The following is a 22,521-nucleotide window of genomic DNA, read 5'->3' as shown; positions in this document are numbered from 1 at the left end:
CTGGCACGGGGCAACAACAAGAACCAGTCAGAAAACCGAAAGAACGAGCTCCTGGGCTCTCACAGCCAGGGAGGAGCTCATTCCCACACAGCTGGGACAGAGACTGTGGCGTCTCCTATGCTGAAGGAACCTCCTGCAGCCCTGTGTTCGTGTTCCAAGTGCTTCTGCACTCTCCTCCCTCCTTCTGCAGCCGGGCTGAGCACTGGGCTGAGCCCAGGGGTTGCCAAGCCAGCGGGCAGTGACAGACAGGTGACAGGGTTCCCTGGTGCCCCACGCTGCGTGGCTGTGTTGGTGACAGCCCCACTGCCAGCTCTGATTCCAGCCCTTCACAAGGCTCTCCAGCTGTTACTCTGCTTCTACCCCTGAAGGTGGAGATGCCGAGATGTTGAGTGGGATGGAGCATGCAGGAGGAGAGGGGACAACTCTTGGGAAGAGCTATCAGCTGTCCCGGGACACCTGCATCAGCTGGGCCTGCTGCAGCATGCTTGGGCTTGGGCTTGGATTTAGGTTTAGGCTTGGGCTCAGGCTCAGCACAGCCCTTCCCAAGTGGGCGATCTCCAGCCTAGCTCACTGCAGCACAGCGAGTTCCACAACCTCCTCTGGCAGCAGGTCTAATTATGCTCCCACCCTTAACGAGCGCTAACTCAATGAGAGAACAAATAAAAACCAGCCCAGTGAGCAATTACGTTGCTAGGGGAGAGGCAATCTCTAGCCAGGGGGGAAGGAAGAGCCGGGGGCAGGCCGGGCACGGGAGGCAGCAGCACGGCCAGGCTGCTCCCCGTGGAGAAAGCTGGGCCAGGTGCCCACACGGGCGGGGATGTCCCTGTGCCAGCCCATGGGGACAGCGGTTCCTGCTGCTGCCTCCCCTGCAGTCCTGCCTGCAGACACTCACATCCAGCTCCCGGAGGAGAGACTCCAGCTGGTATCTGTCCTTGAACTCCGGGCTGAATTTTTGGTCCAGGTCTGTATCCACCTTCTTCAAAAGCTCCTGAGCATCCTTGGTGTCCTTCTGAAACTGCAGAGAGGGAAAGTTCCTTGTGAGAGAGGATCCTGCTGAAACATGGAGCAGACCCTCCATGGTCTTCACACAGCCACCAGGAGCTACTCTGGGCATCTGGACACCCAGAATATATGGAGAAAGGCAAGGAATCACTATTTCCCTTCCTCAGGACATCAGCTCGAACGAAACAACAACCAGGAGCAGCTTATTCCATGCAGAGCTGTCAAGTCCCACCTTTCCCTGCCCTCGGTTTTGTTTCAGTGGGACAGCATCACCACGGTGTGTGGTGCCACCAGTGCCAGGGCCAGGAGAAGGGAGAACCAAGCCCTTCCACACACAAACCATCCCCTGGGGCAGCTGTTCTGGCCCATCCCACAAAAGGCGCTGCCTGGGCTGGGCACCCCAGCTCAGCTTTGGCAGGAGGCTCCGGGGTGGTGAACACGCCCAGGCTGTGGGAGAGGAATCCAGCCCGACCTGCTCCCCTGCCGAGCCTCCCTGGCTGTCGGATTCCATTTATCCAGCAGACATCTGTCTGCCCAGCTCCAGCTCCGCTGGGACACCCAGCCCTTGTGCCCGGCTCCTCGGGGCAGCTCTGCCTGTGGCAGCTGGGATCTCCTGCATGGAGCCCTCCTGCTTCCCAGTGCAGCATGCCAGCTCTCCCCATGCTGAGGGATCTCTGCTGTCCTGGGGACAAGGGAGCTGACCTGACTGTGACTCATGAAACAGTGCTGGAGCAGAAGCTTTCTGCAACTCATGCTTTGGCCAAGCAATCACTGACTTTTGGTGCCTGACCAATTATCACTTGTGTTCTACCAGCTCAAGGTGCTCTCCTAGCCTTAAAAATCCTGGTTTTAGAGCACTCCATCTCTTCCACCCAATTTCCAGATGCTCTCCAGGCTCCAACAAGTCACTGCCCCAGGGATTTGGTACCTTGTGGAAGTCCTCCATGAACTTCAGGTGGCTCTCCTCGCAGATCAGCAGGTTCAGATACTCCTTCCAGTCGGCGTGCACGGCCTCGATGTGAGCCTGCAACCAGGGGTGGGACATCAGCGGGATCCCCTGGCAGGGGAACGCCTGAACTGCCCACCAGGAAATCCCAGTTGGCATCCTGGGACTGCTGACACCCTGGCAGCTCTTGGGCTGCCTCTGGAGCACCCAGATGCTCTCAGGGGGAACCCAGGATGGGAATACCCAAGGCTGGGATGATCCCATGGGAACATCAGCTGTGTGCAGGTGGCAAATCCTTGTGGTCATCCTCCCACCAAACAGGGAAGGGTTCCACCACAGTTTATTCTCTCTAGGTGGGCACAGGGTAATTGCCACAGGAATGAGGAAGATGGGAAAAGCTCCTTAGGTTTATCTTTGCTCCTCCTGTGGTGTTTACACAGTGAAGGAGGCTTTTTCCCCCTTGGCATCTCAGGAACTAAAGTCACGAGTGGTGCTGGCACCGTGTCCCACTCTGGAGAAGGGCTGGGCTGTGCTCCAGGGCGGGTGGGGAGCTGGGACCCATCCCCAGTGCTCACCTCAATGGCGTTCTTCCCGGGGTGGTTCTGGGCCAGCAGCTGATCCCCATCAGCGTGCAGCTTGTTGATGGCCTCCTCCTTCTCCTCCAGCTTCCGGTGGATGAAGTTCTGCATGGAGAGAGGTGAGATATTGATCCCCACGCAGAGCTGCCTGGGGCTGAGCAGCTCCACAAGACTGTGTGCTGTTCTCCCACTGCAGCTTTCACTTTTCCTGCCCTTGCAGATGTTGCTAAAGATGTGGCTGTTGCCAAGCCAGAGCTGAGGTAAAGGGCAGGAGGTGAGGGAGCTCTCATGCTTCCCCATCACGTTATCTTTGGCAGAGGTAAGGAATGACCTCACTACCCCCGTACTATCAGCTGCACATCTCAGAGCCCTTCACGATGGGCAGGGGGCGACTGAGGCAGGGGGAAGGAAGGTTTCCTGCCCCCGTGCAGCCCCCCTGGAGCCATGGCCAGCTCCCCTGTGCCCAGCAGCAGCCGGAGCAGGGCCAGGCTGCCGGGAGCGCACACACCTCGTACTGGCGGCGCCGGCTGGGGTAGTCCAGGTTGTGGTCGCTCCAGTCGTAATGGGTCCTGTCCTTGGCCTGCTGATCCAGCCAGTAGAGCTTGTTGGTGCAGCGCTGCATGTAATCCTGCAGCGAGTTCAGGTCCTGCTGCCGCTGCTGCGAGCCGGCCTGCAGGGGGGCACAGGCACAGCTCAGCCCAGAGCTCCTCCCTGTGCGGCCACCCCAACACGGGACCCCTCCAGGAGGGCTCGTCCCCCAGACCCCAGAGCCTCTTACCAGCAGCTTCTGGTATTTGGCTTGGAAGTCACTCAAGTTTTCCTGGAGAAGAAGCAAGGCAGGAGTTAGGAGCGGTGTCTAAAGAGAGATGGTGTGACAGGGGCTCGAGGGTGCAGAGGGATGTGGTTTAGGCTAGAAGGGGATGTGCTTTATGGGATTTGCCTCACTGTAAAGCCAGAGCCGGTGTGTGATGCTGGGCTCTCAGGCTGGGAGGGGATCTGGGCACCCACCCAAACCTGCTCTGGGCTGTAGCACCCTGGGTGGTGGGACAGCCTCCCCTCCCTCCAGGGCTCGGGGCAGGCCTGACCCTGCAGGGCAGCAGGGAGAGGGGCAGCAGAGCTGACCTTGCTTCCTTCCTTGACGATGTGTGGCCCGATGGCCATGACCTCGTTGTGGAAGATGTTGTGCTCTTCTACTTGGCTGTTGACCAGCGGCAGGTCAGTCCCAAAGCCTTTGCTGCTCAGTGCATCCTGGGGTGCACAGGAGTTGGGGTTAGCAATGGGGCAACGGGGTGAGGCTGCCAAGACCTAGGAATCTCCTCTTGGAGGTGGCCATGGAGCTGGGCTGGGATGGGCTCTGGTGGCTGCAGTGTGTGGATGTCCCAGGAGTGAAATCAGCTGTGCTGCAGGGCAGCCATGGGAAAACCAGTTTGGGGGGTTAAACCCTCTCTGGCTGGAACAGTGTAGGGAGTGGGATAAAATAAAGAAGAAGGGCTGTGGAGGAGAGCCTGAAGCAGGTGGTGACTGGGGATGCTGAGGCCAGGACCGGTGCCACCTCGAGCACTGGCTGCTGGTGCCACAGCAGCTGGGCTTGTCCCACCACTCTGCCCCTGCCCTGCTACCCAGCTGTTTGCTGCTCCCAGGATGGAGCTGCCCAGAAGTTTTCCAAGAGCCAGTTTCTCCATGGGGAGCTGCAGTAGCTGGTGCTACTGGCCAGGCAGTGACACTGGTGGCCCCCTTGGTACCTGCTTCTCCTCGATCACTGTTGACCAGTTGACCTGGGGCTCAATGTGCTGCAGGGGGAAGTTGTAGATCTGGTCATGTTTCACTTTCAGGTTTGCCACGCGCTCCTTCAGCTGCCGGATGCTGCGGGAAAGAAAAGGTGGGGGTGGGCTGCAGGATGTGGGCGTGGGCTGGCATTGGCATGGTGGGTGTAGCTGATCCTCTCCAGGCCCCAGGAAGATGGGGCTGTCCTTAGGGGAGAGCCCAGGCAGGCTGGGCAGGGAGAGGCCGGAGGTTCCTGTGCTCTGCCCTCTGCCAGGGGCTGCTCCCGTGGCTGTGAGCTCAGGGCAGGCTGGCTCTGGGGCAGAGCATGAGGCACAGTGGGCAGGTGCCACCCTGCCATGCTGCCATCATCTCACACTCCATGTGCCCAGGATGGTGTGGGTCACACACCCTAATGGGAGTTGGGATGCAGAGGAGCCCGTGGTGACCCCCCAGGGCTCTGGGGACAGGTGTCCCTGTGGCACTCACTCTTCTGTGATCATGTCCCCCTGGGGGTGCTTCATGTGCCGGGCCACGGCTGCATCCCCATCCAGCACGTAGAGCAGCTTGTCAGACTCAGAGAGTTTCTGTGCTGTCAGCTCCTTGTACTGTGCCAGCTGGCACGCCTTGATCTTGTGCAGGTCCTGCAGTGGGGACAGGAGAAAGGGTCACCTCCTTGTACCCAAGAGATGATGGCACCCCGCTGTCCCCTGGCACTGGGGAGGGGCAGGAGCTCTGCTGTCTCCCATCCACCTGGGATGTATTTTACTTTCCCCTCCTCCAGCTCCAGCTCCCTTGCCATGGGCAGGGACACCTCCCATTTGATGGGGGTGCTCAAAGTCCCATCCAATCTCTCCTGCTGGAGAAGGGCTGGGAGCTGCATCACCTTGGGATGCATCCCTTGGGATGAGGAGGATGCTGCAGGCTCTCCTCCTGGGATGCACATCCCCGCTCTGCACAGTCCTGCCCCCCTGGGTACGGGAGAATTTTGGGGTACTCTTGCCTGGAACACCCTCCCATCCTCTTCCCATGAGCGGGGGGACCCCAATAACCCCTCAAGGACCCTTTGCAGATCCTCACAATCCAGGTGGCAGTGCAGGGCAGGGCAGCCACCCACATGTGCCACAGGGGAGGAGGGGGGAGCCCGGGAAGTGCCGAGGGCTGGGGCAGGGGGAGCAGCCTGTGAGTGTGGGGCCGTGCTCACATTTTGCATTCGGGAGTCGGTCTCCACGATGTTTTTCTCCACCTGGTCGGCATTTTTCTGCAGGCGCTCGATGAGCTCGGTCAGCTCTTTGCTGGAGATGCTGGGGAGAGAACGGGGGCTCGTCACCCCCAGAGCCGGCCGCAGCTCCCGGGTGACCCGGGGTGGCCGGGCCAGCCCAGCCCGCCAGGCACCGCAGCTGCGTGTGACTCACTGCTGCCTTCCAACACTTTCCAAAATACTCAGCCAGGGGGCCAGGAGGGGGTGGGGGCCGGCTGGAAACGGGACTGGTGCCCGAGCCTCCCTCGGCTTCGGAGCAGGAATGGGAAGAGCTGTTTGCAGGGACAGGGAGAGAACCACAAAACACCCTCAGCTGGAAGGGGCTCAGGACGATCATCAGCTCCTGGCCCTGCACAGACATCCCAACAATCCCATCCTGTGCCTGAGAAGGGGGGTCCAGTGTGGAAACAGAGGAGCTGGAGCAGCAGGATGCCCACAGGGCTGGTGGCCCCTTTGAGGCTGTTGCCCCTCGCTGCCTGCAGCCCTGCTCTGCCCCTCTGTGCCAGGCTCAGGCTTCCTTCTCTGCAGGGAGTTATTCACACTTTAAACCCAGGAAAGGGATGGGATCACACACATTGCATCTCTTCCCGTGCTGGGCACTGGTTTTGCTCCCAGGGTGACGCTGGCCAGGCTGGCAGGGTGCAGGGCCAGCCCAAATATTCCCATCCAAGTGCAGGGACGGCGGAGCTGGAGCGGAGCAGAACAACCCGTGACGCAGCTCCTGCATTGCTGGGGTTATTTTAAACATTTCATCTCACTTTGGCTGCAAGGAGAGGCTGCAGCATGCCAGGGCCAGCCCCAGGGGCGTGCCAGGCACTGCCCACAGCTCTGCCACCCCTGACCAAGGCAGGAGCAGGGTGTGCTCCCCAAACCCCTGCAGCTGAGGCTGCTGGCAAGGCTGGGCTGTCCCAGCTCTGCTGCTTTGCCATCTGGGCTTAAACCAAAGGCTGGCTCTGTCCAGTCCCAACACCTCAATATAAGCGTTAATGACCTCGTTATATGGTGGCAGAATTAATCTTTTTAAGGCACTTGGAAGTGTCAGCTGCTGCTGGAGCAGCTGGAGAGGATGAGCAGGGCTGGCTGGGGACAGCAGTATGCCAGCACTGCTGGTGTGTGGCACAGAGTTCCTGCATCCCCAGGTACAATCATGGAATTGTAAAGGTTTGAAAACCCTCTAAGTATTTGCACTCGAAGGAGTGCAATCATTCCCCCAGCACTGCCAAAGCCACCACTAACCCATGTCCCCAGGTGCCACATCCACATGGTTTTTAAATCCTTTCAGGAGGAGTGACCCCACCACTGCCCTGGGCAGCTGTGCCAGCCTTTCCATGAAAAAAATTTCCCAATATCCAACCTAAACCTCCCCTGGCACAGCTTGAGGTCGTTTCCCCTTGTCCCATCCCTGTTCCCTGGGAGCAGAGCCCGACCCCCCCGGCTGTCCCCTCCTGTCAGGGAGTTGTGCAGAGCCAGAAGGTTCTCCCTGAGCCTCCTTCTCTCCAGGCTGAGCCTCTTTCCAGCTCCCTCAGCCTCTCCTGGTGCTCCAGCCCCTTCCCCAGCTCTGTTCCCTCCCTGGACATGCTCCAGCCCCTCAGTGTTGTGAACTGACCCCAGGTTGGTGCTGAGTGTCAGGACCTGTTCCTGCCTGCCCTGTGTGCTGTCACTTCAGTGCAGCAGAACAAACCAAACCCCAGCTCTGGGCTTGTTCCTCCCTACCTCAAACCTGCCCCAGGCTCCAGGACCTTGTGGCATCCAACAGCTCCAGGAAAGTTCACACTTCCCTGGGAAGTTCTGGTATGGGCATGGTTTACACTGATTTTTTTTTTTTTATAGAAGCTGCATCATGAGGATGGTACTCGGAGGTTTGTGCCTGTCCCTGTGCCTGCTGCCTGCCTGGCACCTCCTGCACCAGCAGCAATGACCCCAGTGGGCATTCCTGGGCAGAGGAGACAAGGAAGGGGTCACTGGGAGTCGTGGTTGCAATAATTCCAAGGATGATTGTCATTCTGTGTTCAATAATCACAGCTGGAGGGTGCAGGGAGATGGGATGTGGGTGGCTGGGTCCTGCTCCTGTGGTAGAAGCAGCTCCTCAAAATCCACTTTGGGGTTTCTTCCAACCTTCATCATCCCACAGCAACCAGGGCAAAAGTCAGGTGGAATCAGTGGTTTGGAGTGGGGGACTGCAATGTGCTGCACGTGTTCAGGTGTCTGCAGGTGATGGTTGCTCAGAGCTGGAGTCTCCTGCATCCTGGCAGAGCCTGTGGCCACCCAGGAGCCTTCCTCACCTCCCACCCTTGAACTGGAGGCCACCTGGGCTTGGAGGGTGAGAGAGGTTCATTATCCAGGTGGGAGCTTGAGGGCTGGGAGCTGGACTGGCTCTGAGCTGGGGATGAGCTGGAAGCTGCTGCTGGCTCCTGTCCTTGGGCCCTGCCTTGGTCTCAGTGACTCCAGCAGGTCCAAGGATGGATCTTCAGGTTTTCAGTGGATCTGCAGCATGGATGGGAAAACCATCCCAAAAGCCAGAAGAAGTCTGGGGTTTTTCTAGTTCTAGTTTTGACTGAAACCTCTGAATTGAAGGGAGAAAATAAACCTAAGCCAGGGATTTTTTGGATCCATGGCTGTGGTTCAGGCTGCTGACCTGGAGAGCTGCCTGGCAGAGCTGAGCCTGGAGCCCAGGCCCAGCCTTTGTGCTCAGTTTGCATCAGCAAAACTGAGCTCAGGTGCTGGAAACAGCGAGTGCAACACCCCAGCCCTGACCCTGTCCCTCAGGTACCAGCTTTGCTGAGCCAGTTTGGGATGAGGATGCTGTGTCTGGGCAAGGATGAGCCCCTTGTCCCTCCTCTCTGCTCTTCTCTCAGGCTGGAGCCACAGGCTCTCCTCATCCCTGGTAGCACCTGTGCCCTGCCAGCCCCTTCCAAGCTGGGGTGCTGCCCCTGGACACCCATCCCCACCTCCTGCCCTCAATGGCTCTGAGAGCCCAGGGCCAGGCAGAGCCACCCTCCAGCCCCCTGCACCTGGGACAGTGACATCCCTTCTCCATCACTGCAGGACTGGGAGCAGGTGAGGGGCTGGGGGAAAGGGGGGCAGAGAATTCCCTGTATTGGAGGGGATAGTTTGTCTGGTGATCCAGAAAGTGCTGCTTCCATCTTGGTGACCAGGACCAAGAAATGCAGCCTTGCTCAGAGCAAGCAAGGACATGCTGGGATGTGACGTGGGCACGGCTCAGCCCTCCTGACACACCAGAGAAGCTGTTTGCTCTCACCACCTCTGTGGTTTATGTGAGAGTCACCAGCTGAGGCTGTGGGACAGGGAACTCTCATAAAAACTCCCATGGGAGCTGCACCTCAAAACTGCAGCATCAGGGAGCTGCTGCTGTGCAGCCCATCCTGCCCTGAGCAGGGAGCTCAGTGTGTGCTCTGCTCATCCCACTGCTGCTGGAAATGAGGGAGAAAAGTGTGCAGCAATAAACAGAGAAATGAGAGAGAATGGGAACCTCTCATCTAGGACCTCTCTTATTTCTGTATTTATTTCTCCATGCTTGTCACTTTGGTAGCACTTCCTCAACCAGCTTGGACATCCCTGATGTGAGAACATCAGACCTGGTAATTACCCACCTGTCCCCTCCACAGCTGGGCTGTGTGGGTAAACCAGATGGGGAGCACAGTCCCTGCATCCAGCTGGATGTCAAACAGGGAATGCTGAAGCCTGGCTGAAATCTCCATGCCAGAGGGTGGAGGGGTTTGGTTTCCCTGTGCCCTTCATCTGCTGTGAGAGGGAACGTGCTGGAGTGGCAGGAAAAGGAGGAATGGCTCCCACTGTCAGAGGGCAGGGATGGATGGGATATTGGGAAGGAACTGTTCCCAGTGAGAGTGGGGAAAGCCTGGCACAGGTGCCCAGAGCAGCTGTGGCTGCCCCTGGATCTCTGGAATTGTCCAAGGCCAGGCTGGATGGGGCTTGGAGCAGCCTGGGACAGGGGAAGGTGTCTCTGCCCATGGCAGGGGGTGCAGTGAGATGAGCTTAAAGCTCCCTTACAACACAACCCCTTCTGTGATTCTGTGCAGGAGAAACAGAAATTGATGGGCAGAGCAGTCAGGAAGCCTTGGCTGTCCCAGGAAAATGTGAGGATGGGATTGAGGGGAGGTGGCTCTCTTGGGAAGCTGCTGGGAAGCCATGGATGCATCCAGGCTTTGGAGCAGAGCTGCTGGCAGGGTAAGACAAAGGGATGCCAAGGCCAAAAAACAGGCTGGGGGGGATCTCTGGAGCTTGGAGCAGAGCTGGGGAGGGAGAAGATTTGTCAGGATTTGGCCAGAGCCAGCTGGGATGGGCAGCACACACAAGGCTGAGCAGAGCCAGGAGCAAAGTGCCCAGAGCACGGCCCCTGCGAGCTGCAGCAGAGGGGGAAATGCAGAGCTGCTCTGCTGGAATAGATAAGGCTTTGTTTGAGAGATGAAAAAAAAAAAAAAAAAAAGCCTGGAAAAACTGGCTTTGCCATTTCTGGAGAACTTTAACATTCTCTGGTCAGGAGGAAAAAGTGATCTCTCTCGTGGAAAGCTGTGCTCGGCAGAAGAGTTGTTTTTTTGTGGATGCTATTGCCTGGCTGGGGTGAAGGATCCAGGTCATTCCCATGGGGAATGGGAGCAGGTTTTGGGGTTTCTCCCAGCTGGGGGACCAGAAGGAAGCAGCTGTGCCATGGCAGACAGCAGTTCATCCACACAATTCTGATCTCAAGACCTTGTTTTCAGAGGGGTTCGGGTATTTCTGAAGGTTTAGGGGGCAGTTTTAGGGTTCAGGTTTTTCTTTCTTCTGTTTTCTTATGGTTTTGGTGATTTTTCTTGGTATTTTAGTTGTGATTTGTTGGGGTGTTTTTATTAAGAGAGGTTCTCAACTGACAATGATGGTAATTACTGTAAACTTTGAAAACTTGGCAACTTTTCTGCTAAAAACTGGACTTTTCCCCCTCTATTCCTTTTTCTTTCTCTCTTCTTATTAGGTTGCACCCTCACTGGTAAGAGCAGTTTTTGGAGCAAACCCTGAAATCAGTTTCTCCAGGATATGCAAAGGTCCTGTGCTTGCTGGCAGGTGGTAGAAAATCTCTTTGATTTCTCCAGTTTCCTTTTCCCAAACAAGGAGGCTGTTTCCTTAATCCCTCCAAGGGAGGATGTTCAGACACTCCCGAATTTTGACTGCTCCAGCTGACTGAGTTCCCTGGGAAGGGTCCTGCTGGGAATTTGTCCCATGAGCCTGATCCTTGCTGGCAGGGTTAATGGGAAGGGCTCTGTCCTGCTCAGGGATGCTGCTCTCCTGTCAGGAAACTTTCCCATCCAGAGGCTTCTCCTGCTGGGATGGCTTGGCCAGGGACAGGGGGCTTGGGTGAGGATGGGATCTGAGCAGGGATCCCAGTCCTGCTTCCTGCATCCCACCACTGGGATGGACAATCAGCCCAGCAGGCAGTGACCACCCACTGCTGCTCTCAATTCCATCCCTGTTCAATGTCCATTTATACAGATTTCATCAAAAGCTCTCCCAGTCAGCCCTGCTGCTGAGGGCCAGTCTTTAGGAGGGATTAAATGAATCCTCTAGGAGGCCACAGCACAGAGCTATAAATGTCCTTAAAGCTCCCCAAGCCACAGCTCCCACTGCATGAAATTCTCTCATGCTGCTTTTAATGACACTGGAGTGAAACTGTGGCAGGGTAGAGGGCACAAGGGCTGGGCTCTGGCTGCAGTAATTCAGGTTTGGGAGAGATTAGGATCTGGCTGAAAACTCAGAGCAGAGTTCTGTCAAGCTGCCCACGTCAGGGTGTAGCTGGACAGCAGGGCTGCTGTGCTCAGCCCAGCCTGTTGCAGTTGTGTTTATCTTCCCTGGTAGGAATGGTGATGTTTTATTGTAATCTGCATGGAAATGAGAGCAGGAACAGGGCGGGCGGTGGGAGGCTCGCCCCGCCCTCAGCACCGAGCAGCTCCTGACTCACCTGTCTGGGCCTCCTGCTGACTCCAAACAGCCTCTGGAAATGGTGCCAGCCCTGCAGGCAGAGCTGTGCCAGTGCCTGCACCCCCTCCTGCCTGGGGGGTGACACTGCTGAGGGTCCCCAGGGCTGGGAGCACTCCTGGCTGGATGCTCCCACCCAGGACCCCGAGGATGAACAACTTTCCTGCTGGCAGGAAGGAGAGTTTCAGCAGCAGCTGTGAAGGCTGGACTAGTTTTTATCATAGAATTATCAAATGTTTTGGAGTAGATGGGCAGGGACACCTTTCACTGTCCCAGGCTGCTCCAAGCCCTGTCCAGCTTTGCCTTGGGCACTGCCAGGGATCCAGGGGCAGCCACAGCTGCTCTGGGCACCCTGTGCCAGGGCCTCACCTCCCTCTCTGGTTTTACCTGCCAAGCCTGGACTATCCGAAGAGAAAGCCAACCTCCTGTTTTCTAAGCATGGCAAGTGTTTGAGGAACATGATGTGGATGGAGGCTGATGATTTTCTGTGTGCTCTTTCAAGGCTTGTGCCTTCCCTTCAGGGGCACACATCCATGTAACAATGCAGTGGTCATGGCTGAATTCCCAGCACCTGACCATACTCAGGGATGAGAGCAGAATAAAGCAGCCAAGTCCATGAGACAAAAGAAATGTCACCATCATCCTCCAGGATCCCCAGCCAGGAGGGAGATGCCCAGGGCTGGGTGGAGATGGCTACTGAGCCTGGAGACCTCGAGCTCAGGCAGATCACTGAGCTGCAGCAGATATTCCTAAGGAGACACTTGGATCCTGGTGATGCTGGATGGGAGCTTGAGGGCCACTTTGGGGCTGGGACAGGGTGGCTGTCACATCCAGGGGACAGAGAGCTGTTCATGGGGAGGTTACAGCACCTGGCTTGGGCGCCAGTGCTGTTCATGGAGATGTTCCCATCCTGGGCAGGCTTTGTCCCGAGGCTGAGGAAGCCACCAAGGCTCCCATGGCTCCTTTCCAGGCTCTGTCCTGCTGCTGGCCGATGTTCCCCGGGCAGCCCCTGCCTCCCTCAGCGGATCTCGTGGCCCTGGCTCCAGGGCTAGCAGGACACGCTCCAGTGCCCCTCGCTCTTGCCAAACCGGTGCTGTGTTCTTGCCGTGTCCCTCGGTGCTTTGCGGGCTCGGTCCCGGGCAGCAGCCTGGCACCGCGCCCCGCCCGCGGGATGCGGCCGCGCTCACGCCGTGGCGAAATCTCGGTCCCCGCTGCCGGCGGGGGCGGGCGGTTGATTTTAGGAGTGTTGCTCTGTTTTCCTGGCAGCAGAGCTGGGCGGGAGCCGCCTGGGAGCCTGGCAGTGCCTGGAGCAGGGGACGGGGCAGGAGCTCCTCGCTTCTTCGCAATCCTCCTCCAGCAAGTTGTTCAACCGGTCGGGCACAGGCTTCCCCACCTTGATGGTGGGGCTGTTTCCACACGGTGGGAGTGTTCCCTGGATTCACAGGTGTTTGTAAACTCCAAGGCAGGAATTAACAAATTGGGGCTAATAAGCACAGCTCTCCTCGAGGTGTGCGCGGACAGCTGGGGCGCAGGGAGGGAGGGAGAGTGGCCCCGGGCGCAGCCCTGCGCTGCTTCCTCAGCCACCACCAGCCAGAAAAACAGAGGTTTCAGCCTGGCCCGCAGCCCCCGGAGATGCTTTGGCACCTGCCCAGGGCCCTGGGCTCCAGGCAGGGCGGCTTCTTCCTTCCCGAGCCCATCCGCCGTGGAGGGGAGAGCGCGGGGTACCCGGGGCTGGCAGCGCTCGGAGCGCAGCGTGGGGACCCGCCACGGCCCCAGGGTGGGCACCCCGCACCATGCAGGCCTGTCTCCTCCTGCTTCACAGCATCCTGACGCTCTCGGAGTGCTGCGCTGCCTGCCCAGGTGCGGGTTCATCACTTCCGAGCCGCCCACTGACCCCCAAAGCTCCGAAATGCGCCGGGGTATCGGCACCATCCTTCACCCCTGGGAACGCCGGGGCCACAGGGAGGTGCGGAGCTCAGAGGGCTCCGTGCCACCCCCTCCGTGCCACCCCCGTCCCCTCCCGCCTGCCCTGCCCGGGGCAGCAGCAGGCAGCAGAGCCCCGGGCTTCGGGAGCCGGAGCCTGGGCGGCCCTGCCGAGCCAGCCGGGCTGCCGGGGAACCTTCCCCGCGGCTGGAGTGGAGCCTCAGCCCCGGGAGAGGGAGCTCAGCAGGTGCCCTGTGCCGGGGCAGCAGCGGGCAGAGCTCCCCCGGCTGGGAGCGCCCTGCCCGCCACAGCCCCGCTCCCGTGGGCAGGGAGCAGCCGCGGGTCCCGTGCTTGGGAAATGCCGGCGCCTCCTGCGCTGATGGCCCCTGTCTGGGCCCTCGAGGGCACCTCAGCCCCTGCACCAGCTCCCCAGCTTCCTTCCCAAAGGAGGATTTTTGGGAGGGGGCGGCTGCTCCCAGTCCACGAGCCAGGACTGGTGCCGGTGGAAAAGAATGGAAGGAGATGAACAAGCCACGGGCTTGGATCGTGAATCCTTGAATCGCTCAGAATTCTGGAGCACTCCACATGCTCCAGAGCCCCCGCAGCTCCTCTGGGAAACACAGGACACGCTTCTGAATTAATCCCAACATCCACCTCTTTGGGAAAACATCCCGGAGCAGGCAGGGGCTGGGGACTGTCCACCCTCCAGCTCAGAGAGACTGAGCCTTCCTGGGGAGGGATTTTTACCCCTTTCCCCTTTAATCAGTGACCTTTCACAGGGCATATTCAACACGCTGCCATTTTTTTTTTTTTTTTTTTAACCAACCAGTACAACCGAAAGGCGTCCCCACCCCATCACAGGACGCCGAGGAAACGACGATGGACCAAATCCTTGGTCCTGAGGGAACAAGGGGCGAAGATGGACAACAGCCAGACTATTCTGTTTTCCCCTAAGATCTAACCCAGCACACACCTGGGAAACGAAGGAACCTGCTGGCTGGAGCTGCTGCCCCTGCGATGGGAGGGGAGGAACAACCTCTGTGCCCACACCTGGCGCAGGAGATGCGGCCCCAGCTCGGGGAGGGGCTGACACTTCAGCGGGGGCCAAATATCGAGGTTCCCACACGTCGGGGGCTTTACCACCGCTCAGAGGGTGCTAAGACCTCGAGAATGTCACGCTTCAGGGTTCCTCACCTCGGGAATGCCCACTCCTGGGGAGTGCCCACTCCTGGGGAGTGCCCACATTTAAGGGTGCACACACCTCGGTGGTGCCCACACATCCAGGGGTACCAACTCCTCGGGAGGTGCCGGCAGTTCGGGGTTCCACCCCTCGGGGGATTCCCACTGCTCGGGAGGGCTCCCACTGCTCGGGGGGCATCAGCTCCCCGAGTCCCGGCGCGGAGTGGGGGCGATGCTGCGGGACGGGATCCCCGGGATGGCGGCTCTGCCCGTCCCGGGAGGAGCGGGACTGCCCGGGGCCGGGTCACTCACCTCTTCTTCTGCACGGAGGGGCTGTATTTCCCTTTGTTGCGTTTCCTGAAGAGCGAGTGCATCGCGTCCCCGCACGGCGCCCGCCGCGCTCCTCCTGCCCGTGCCCGCCGCCGCCCGCAGCCTCTGCGCCGCCACCGGGCCGGGCCCCGCCGGGAGGCGGGACGGGGCTGCACCGCCTCTGCCTCCTCCTGCCTCCTCCTGCCTCCTCCTGCCTCCTGCCCGCCGCTGCCCCGCCCGCCCCTCCGTTCCCCACCCCGCAGCATCCTCCCTGGCTTTGGGGGAGCCCTGCGCTCCCCGCTCCAGCGCTGCCCGGCAGATGTTGGACCCCCCCAGATGTGCAGGGTCAGCCTGACCCCCCCTCCCCCCCAGGAGCCGGGGCACGGGTGGGGAGCAGCTCGGGGGGGGTCCTGGCCTCAGCGGGACCGTGATGGGCACAGAGGGGGGTCTCTGACTGTGGGGATGAGCGGTGCTCGGAGCATCACTGCTCCTGTCAGTCCTGGAGGCGGCTCTGGGCCTTTCACAAGAAACACACTGAGGAGAAGGGAACGGACCAGGAGAGGCTGAGGGAGCTGGAAAGGGGCTCAGCCTGGAGAGAAGGAGGCTCAGGGGGAACCTTCTGGCTCTGCACAACTCCCTGACAGGAGGGGACAGCCGGGGGGGTCGGGCTCTGCTCCCAGGGAACAGGGACAGGACAAGGAAATGGCCTCAAGTTGTGCCAGGGGAGGTTTAGGTTGGATACTGGGAAATCTTCATGGAAAGGGTGGTCAGGCACTGGCACAGGGGGATTCAAAAGCTGTGTGGATGTAGCATTTGGGGACATGGATACGGTGGTGCTGGAGGACGGTCAGACTTGATGATCTTACAGATCTACTCCGACCTGAAGGACTCCATAGGGCACCGGGATGCCTCCCCCAGGCCCCCCGCAGCCTAAGAGGTTTTGCTCACACATGCACACAGCAGTCAGCAATTAGAACCAGCTCTGGCCTTTTTATCCTGGGATTTTGTGCCCATGCGGGATTAAAGCCCTGATTGTAGCCTCCCCACCAGCCCCAAATCCTCTGCTGATTTTCGTTCTGGGGGCAAGTCAGTGCACGCCGTGACCTATTGATCCCGATCCCTGCGTGTGCCGGATCTCCTGCGCTCCGGGCGCCCTTAAAGAGCGCGGAGCGCGGCGGGTCGGGGCATTCCCGGGGTCCGGCTGCGCCTGCCGGGCGCGGGGAGGCTGCGGGTCCGGCAGCGGCGGCGCCAGGCAGGTGCGTGACTGTGTGTCCGTGTGTCCCTGTGTGTCCGTGTGTCTCTGTGTGTGTGTGTGAGTGTGATCCTGACTGTGTGCTCCCGTCCATCTGTCCGTGTTTCTCTGAGTGTTTTTGTGGGAGTTTCCTCCATCCCAGCTCGCCAGGGTTTGTCCTCCTGGACCCTTTTAGGGGGTGAGGCCGTTTCCCTGTAGGAGCTGAGCCTGCCCAGGGCTGTGGGGTGGCCTGGCTGTGCTACCTGGCTGTGCCATCCCCTTCTGGGTGATCCAGCTGGAAGCCACAGCCAGTGCCCCACAGAGCCTGCAGCCCACTCGGGGCTGGGCTGTCACCCCACAAACAGCAGCACTTTGTGCACCCATGGCCTCAGCCAGCCAAGCACCTTGAAGGCTTTGGCGAGTGGGGATGGATTTAAAACACTCCCGGGAGCCCAAGGTTGTGCTGAAGGTAGATCTGGTGGGGGTGGCAGGGTCCTGCTGGGATTGAGTCCCAGGGGTGTAACTTGGGCCCTGTTGGCTGCTGGGTGTGGTGTGTGAGGCTGGAGCAGTGGCAGAGCTCCCACAGCAGCCCCCAGAGCAGAACCAGGGCTGGGGCCTCACCCTGCACTGGCTGGGGCATCTCTGGGCTCTCCCTGTTACCAGCCATGGCATCAGCTCCATCGGAGCTATAACTGAGCTGTGACCTGGTCTTCATGGTGCCCAGCTTCCATTCTTACTTCCCAGTAGGTTGTAGGGTGCCCTGGGCAGGAATGGTTCATCTGATCCCCAAGGATCATGTGGGACCCCTGGCAGTGCCTGGAGCCTGGCACGCTCCCTGCCAGGGCATCATGCCAGGCTCCTGCCCGTGCTGAGGAGCACTCCAGTGCTCCTCTGTTTTTTTGGGAGGAGGATTTTGCAGATGCTATGATCCCTTTGGGGGCTGTGAGCCCCATCCAACCTGCCCAGGCAGCACCTGCATCCCCATCCTCCCTCCAATCCTGACACAAGGGGAGGTGAGGAGGGAGAAACCCAGCCCCACCACTTTTATTTCACTGCGTGAAATTCTGCACGTCTTTATTCAGCACTAGAAACACTTTCTGGTTTTGGTGCTTTTGGATCCTCTCCATTTCTAGCAGCAACATGTTCTGGATGCTCAAATACCGGTTGCTCCTCTTCCAGCTTCCAGCACCATTCCAGAGCCCCCTCCTTAAACCCTGTGTGAAGGTGAGCAGAGGTTTAGGGATGAAATGCCTCTGCCTACCAGAGGGGTTTGCTTTCCATCTCCTCCTGCGCCAGCTCTGCAGCCTTAATCCTCCTAATCTCCCCACATCTCTGGCGTGGCTCATTTTTGTGTGCAAATGCCCTTGAGAGCAGCAAACTTGCAGCTGCTGGGTGAAACACCAGGCGGAGAGAAACTCCAGTGTAGTGGAAAACTCTGTCTTATGTAAACTGCCCAGGTATCCTGCCTTTACCTTGGCTTGGCATCAGAGGCACTGCACAAAGCCTCTGCACTCAGGGTGGTTTTGGGGACCTGGGGGCCTGTGGTTTGGGGGTGCTGGCAGCTCTTGTTCAGGCTCTGGTGCCTGCCCAAAGCACCACACACCCCGTGCTGAGGTTCCCTCCTCGGCTGGGCTCTGCCAGGGTTGGTTTTGAGGCATTGATTTTGCAAATGAGCCTTTTGGTGGCTCTACTGATGCAGCTGTTCCCTGCTGGGCTCTGTGCCCTCCCATTGCACCCTGTGCTGGTGCCAGTCCTGGTGCCAGCAGCTCCTTGGAGCCTCCTGAGCGTGGAGAAGAGGGGCTGTCCTGCCAGGCAGGAGCTGCAGAGCAGGTGTGGGGCTCTCTGTGGGGCTCTGGGAGGATGCAGTGTGCTGCACCCAGCCAGATGTGCTCCCTTGGCTCCTTCCCAGCCCTTAAAACACCCACGGAGCTCCTTGCACCGAGCACCTCGACAGAGGCAGCAATGTGGCAATATTGACTTAACCTGGGTAAGAGGCTCTTGAGCTGCTGCTGCTGCAGGAGGGGAGCAGGAGAGGAGCACGTTTTATGCAACGAGATGACATTTTCCTGGCAAGCCCTTCTCTGGCATCCCGAGCCCTGCTCCACCCTGTGCCAGCCCCAGGCTGACCCTGCTGCAGAGGAGCAGGGTGGGCAGGATGGGCTCGGGGGTCTCATTCCCTGCTGACACCTGAGCCCTGGCCTTGGCCATCCCACCCCACGCAGCCCGCTGTAATTCGGGGTGGCACCAGGCCTGGGTGGGTCAAGCCAGCAGTGGGGTGGTGGCATCCCCTTCCTCAGAGCCCCAAAAGGCACCGTGGCAGTGCTGAGGGGCTCTGGGGACCCATCGGAGCAGGGGAGCCAGGCATGGAGATGATCAGCCCTGGCAGCTGCTCAGCAATGTTCCTCAATGAGGAATTTTTGGATTTGACTTCTTATGGAGAGGGGTTGAGGCAAAACAACTTGGAAATCTCTTCCAAAAGCTCGATGGAACACAAACAGCAGCAGATGAGCCAAAAATCTCATTTATTTTCTGGGTGGGGACTTTCTGACAGCCCCTGAAGGGCCCAGCTGAGCTGCTGGCCCCCGTGGCAGGGTTTGGGGTGGGGAGGGAGTTCCTGCTCGCACGGCAGGAAAGCAGGGCACTGAAACACCTCCGTGCTGCCGCTTCCTGCTGGCGGCTCCCACGTGCGCAGGAATGCGGCCGTGCCCGTTCCTGGCTGCTCCTGTGCCGGGGAACCTCCCCCAGCTCCGCTCAGAGCTGCTGCTGCTGCTGCTGCTCTGGAATCAGCAGCCAGCCTGACTACTCCGACCCCATCCCACCAGCCTTTGGATGGCTCTGGTGGGATGTGGTGGCTCAAAGGACCGAGCTCAGGGTTCCTCAAACTGTAGGGAATGAATAGGATAAAACAAGTGCATGGCTCCTGATGCCAAAGGATGGGAAAGCTCCTGTCCCGGCAGGGAAGTGGCTTTTTCTGCTGCAGTTGCTGCTTTGAGCCCAAGTGCCATCAAGGGACTTAATATTGAACAAACACCAGCAAAAGCGGGTGCAGGCAGCCAAGCAAAACAAAGGCTGAGAGAGGCCGGTGCTCTGACTCATTTGGCATGAAAATGCAGCACGGAATAAATTAAGTTTGGCTCTTCCTCATCCTCCTGGCACGGTACAGAGCAGGAGAGCTGCATTGTCACCGGGGCTGGGGTGGCTTTGGGGACAGGCATGGGGACATCTGCACCAATTTTTGGGGGAAGGGGGAGACACACCCACCCTGGCAGGTCCTGTGTCCCCAGCCATGGCTTTTGGAGTAGCACTGAACAAAGTACAGCTGGCCTGGATGTTAACATCAGGATGTGCATCTGAGACAGCAGCAGCTTCCCTTAGTCCTTATTCTTCTGTCTCATGAAGGGATGGGGTCCCAGACCTGCAGAGGGGACACACAGGTGTCATCATCATCACTGTCATCATCATCATCATAGAATCGTCATAAAGTGGTTTGGGTTGGAAGGCACTTAAAGTTCATCTAGTCCCCCCTGCCAAAGCAGGGACATCTTCCACAAGCCCTGTCCAACGTGGCCCTGAACATTTCCAGGGGCATCCACAGCTCCTCTGTGTTGCCTGTGCCCCTCAGTGGTGCAGTGCTGCAGCCCTGAGCACCCATGCAGGAGCACTGGTCATGCCTGGGACATCCCATGGCTGGGACCACTCTGCCACAGCAGCCCAGAACACATGGAGAGGACGAAAAAGGTCAGGGCTTCAGTGCAGGCTTTGGCCTGTGATGTAAAGGCAGGGAATTTCCGGGGTGCAATGTTTGCATCTCTATAAATATGCAGCTGGAGCGCACCCAGGGGCAGCTGCCTGCGATGGGCGAGGGAGATAATGCCCCGCTTCCGCCAGCGCGGAAACAGCGGGGAAAGGGCAAGGCAGCGCCCGGCCCCGCAGCACACCGCGGTGATTCACCCCAGAGCCGCCTCGGGGGTGCCCTGACCCCCAGGGCTGTGGGCGAGAGGGGAACGCATCCAGGGGGTGTCCCGGCAGGTGCAGGGAGGGCGCTGGAAATGATGGAGATAGTGGAAATGATGCTCCAGGTGCCTCGGCAGCGCCGGACCAGCGGCACCGGGGCAGGCTCAGGGTGGCCCCGCTGTCCCCGCGGCTGCTGGGTGCTGTCCTGCCCCGGAGCGGGGTGACACTGCCTTAGACAATCCCGACTGGTGAGACTGGGAGAGGCCGGCGCTGCGCTCCCCGCGGTTTCGGCAAACCCAGACCCGTCCTGTCCCGGCGGCACAAACCAGTCCCGGGACTCACCCGGCACCGCCCTGGGAGCGGGCGGCTCTCCCCGCACCAGCGCCCCTCGGGATCGCTGCGCTGATCCCAAACGCACCCCAAACGCACCCCAAACGCACCATGCCGTGCCCCTATGGATGAGGGTCCTGGGCTGCGTCCTTGTAGGGGTGGCCCCTAAAGCAGAGCAAAAAGAGGGGGATGGGGACAAGGTAGTGTCCTGGGTGGAGGACTGTGCCTTTTCAGGGGACCTGTCACCGGGCTGGGAGGCGACAGGTGAAAAGGATTTTGGCAGCGGCACATCCTGCACAGTCACTCGCAAAGGATGCCGAGCGGGATCAGCCTTCATTCCCCGCCTTGTCCCAGCAGCAGCGCCCCCGGCAGCGCCCCGGGCACGGCCCGGCCCTGCCCGCTCTTCGTCACGGCGTGGGTGACACTGGGGCGGCTGCACTCACCCCAGGGGTCCGGGTGTCCTGATTCCTGTCACACGGAGATGCCACCAGCTGCCGCTGAGCTCCCAGCCCTGCCAGGCCCTGCGGGATGCCCAGCCCAGGGCTGGGGACAGTGGCTGCACGGACAGGTCACCTTCGCCCCTGCTGCTCAGCGTTTTCCTCAGCTGGTCCCCAAGTGTCCCATCCTGGGGGAATGGCTGGAGCTGTGCCAAGGGGAGGTTTAGGTTGGATTTAGGAAAAGGTTCTTCCCCAGAGGATGCTGGCACTGCCCAGGCTGCCCAGGGAATGGGCACAGCCCTGAGGCTGGAGAGCTCCAGGAGAGTTTGGGCAGGGATCACAGGGTGGGATTGCTGGGGTGGCTGTGCAGGATCAGCGGCTGGACTGGATGATCCCAATGGACCCTTCCACCCAGGATATTCCATGATTTCATGTCCCAGCCTTACCTGGAGCTGGGAGCAGTGATGGGCACAGGACCTGGCCCTGGCCAGGACGCAGACAGATTCATTCCATAATCCCCAGGTCTCACCTAATCCCCAGGTCCCACCTCCCCGGCTGCTGCCCTGGGATCATACCTGATGGGGAGAGGGAGAAACTAAATACACAAAATGCAGTGGGTTGATGCTCATCTGGGACTTTTCCATCACCCTGAATCAGGGCCTGTCTGTCCATCCTGCTGTCCATCCATCTCGCCCACAGCTGGATATGGACAAACATGGCTGGGCTGGCTGTGGCCTCATTGCTCTGGGATAATTCACATTCCAGGATAATGCCCCACTTCAAACAGTTTCTACCTGCCCACCAGCACTCACTCCCAGGGCTTTGCTAATAATCTAAAGGGTAATTTGGTTGTTGGGGTAGGATTGGAAAGCCTTAAACAGTGTGGGGGGGAAATACCCAAATGCAATATATTAAATAACATATTCTTTATTAATAATATTAATATTAAATATTACTCATGTATATAATATTATATATAGATATAGATATAGATATAGATATAGATATAGATATAGATATAGATATAGATATAGATATAGATATATAAAAAATATTATCCTGCAGTGGCCAGGGAGGAAGGGAGCCCTGAGTGCTGCCACAGCCCAGACTTAGTGCAGGTCAGAGACACCTACAATTGCTTTTAAATAGTTTGTGGTGGCAGGTTAACCATGGATTATAACCATCATTAATGATTGTAACCATCATTAATGACTATAACCATCAAGTGCAGGGTGAAGGAGGGGCTCGCTGGCGGGGGGTCCTTGTGCCAAATCAATGCTCGGTTTATTGAATCAGGGGCACGGTGGGTAGGACAGTGGGACGTGGCACACGGGTGGTGGGACACTGCTGGCTGCCGTGGGGGCCCGGCGGTGGCCGTGGCTCCCAGCCCAGGGGTGGCTCAGCCCCGCTGGCTGCAAGCAGCCGCAGGCGGGTCCCGGCCGGGCAGGGTTTAGCTGGGGGGCGGCAGAGGGGCGATCACATGCTCGCCCGCCGGGATTAGGTGTAGCTGCGGCGGGGAGCCGTGCCAGGGAGCCGTGCCAGGAGCCGTGCCCGGCGGCCCCGCACTCCGAGCCCATGGCCCCGGGCAGCAGGAATCGGCCGCGGCTGCCCTGAGGCTGCGGGGG

At 59.2% G+C, this 22,521-nt stretch overlaps 1 protein-coding gene across 1 annotated transcript; it reads right to left on the bottom strand.

The window, feature by feature from the left end:
• Positions 1–356: 356 nt before the first annotated feature.
• Positions 357–15,107, bottom strand: LOC130259425 (periplakin-like). The gene is made up of 11 exons (XM_056503685.1): positions 14,948–15,107; positions 5,492–5,591; positions 4,777–4,931; positions 4,269–4,389; positions 3,649–3,774; positions 3,305–3,346; positions 3,035–3,196; positions 2,524–2,631; positions 1,931–2,026; positions 893–1,015; positions 357–362 (listed from the first exon to the last, which is right to left on the bottom strand). The coding sequence occupies exons 1-11, from the start codon at positions 15,007–15,009 to the stop codon at positions 357–359; spliced, it is 1,101 nt and encodes a 366-aa protein (XP_056359660.1). The 5' UTR covers positions 15,010–15,107.
• Between the last annotated feature and the right edge of the window lie 7,414 nt (positions 15,108–22,521).

This window comes from Oenanthe melanoleuca, chromosome 14, assembly GCF_029582105.1.
Source record: "Oenanthe melanoleuca isolate GR-GAL-2019-014 chromosome 14, OMel1.0, whole genome shotgun sequence".
In the NCBI taxonomy this organism is placed as follows: domain Eukaryota; kingdom Metazoa; phylum Chordata; class Aves; order Passeriformes; family Muscicapidae; genus Oenanthe; species Oenanthe melanoleuca.
The sequence above is the reverse complement of the archived record's forward strand: the minus strand, read 5'-3'. Positions and strand labels throughout refer to the sequence as shown.

Excerpts from the sequence above, each read along its gene's own strand:
- LOC130259425 (XM_056503685.1), bottom strand. The coding sequence starts at position 15,009 with ATGCACTCGCTCTTCAGGAAACGCAACAAAGGGAAATACAGCCCCTCC. Across the intron at positions 4,932-5,491 it reads CCGACTCCCGAATGCAAAAT|GACCTGCACAAGATCAAGGC; the intron begins GTGAGCACGGCC and ends TCCCCACTGCAG. Across the intron at positions 3,775-4,268 it reads CAGTGATCGAGGAGAAGCAG|GATGCACTGAGCAGCAAAGG; the intron begins GTACCAAGGGGG and ends TGTGCACCCCAG.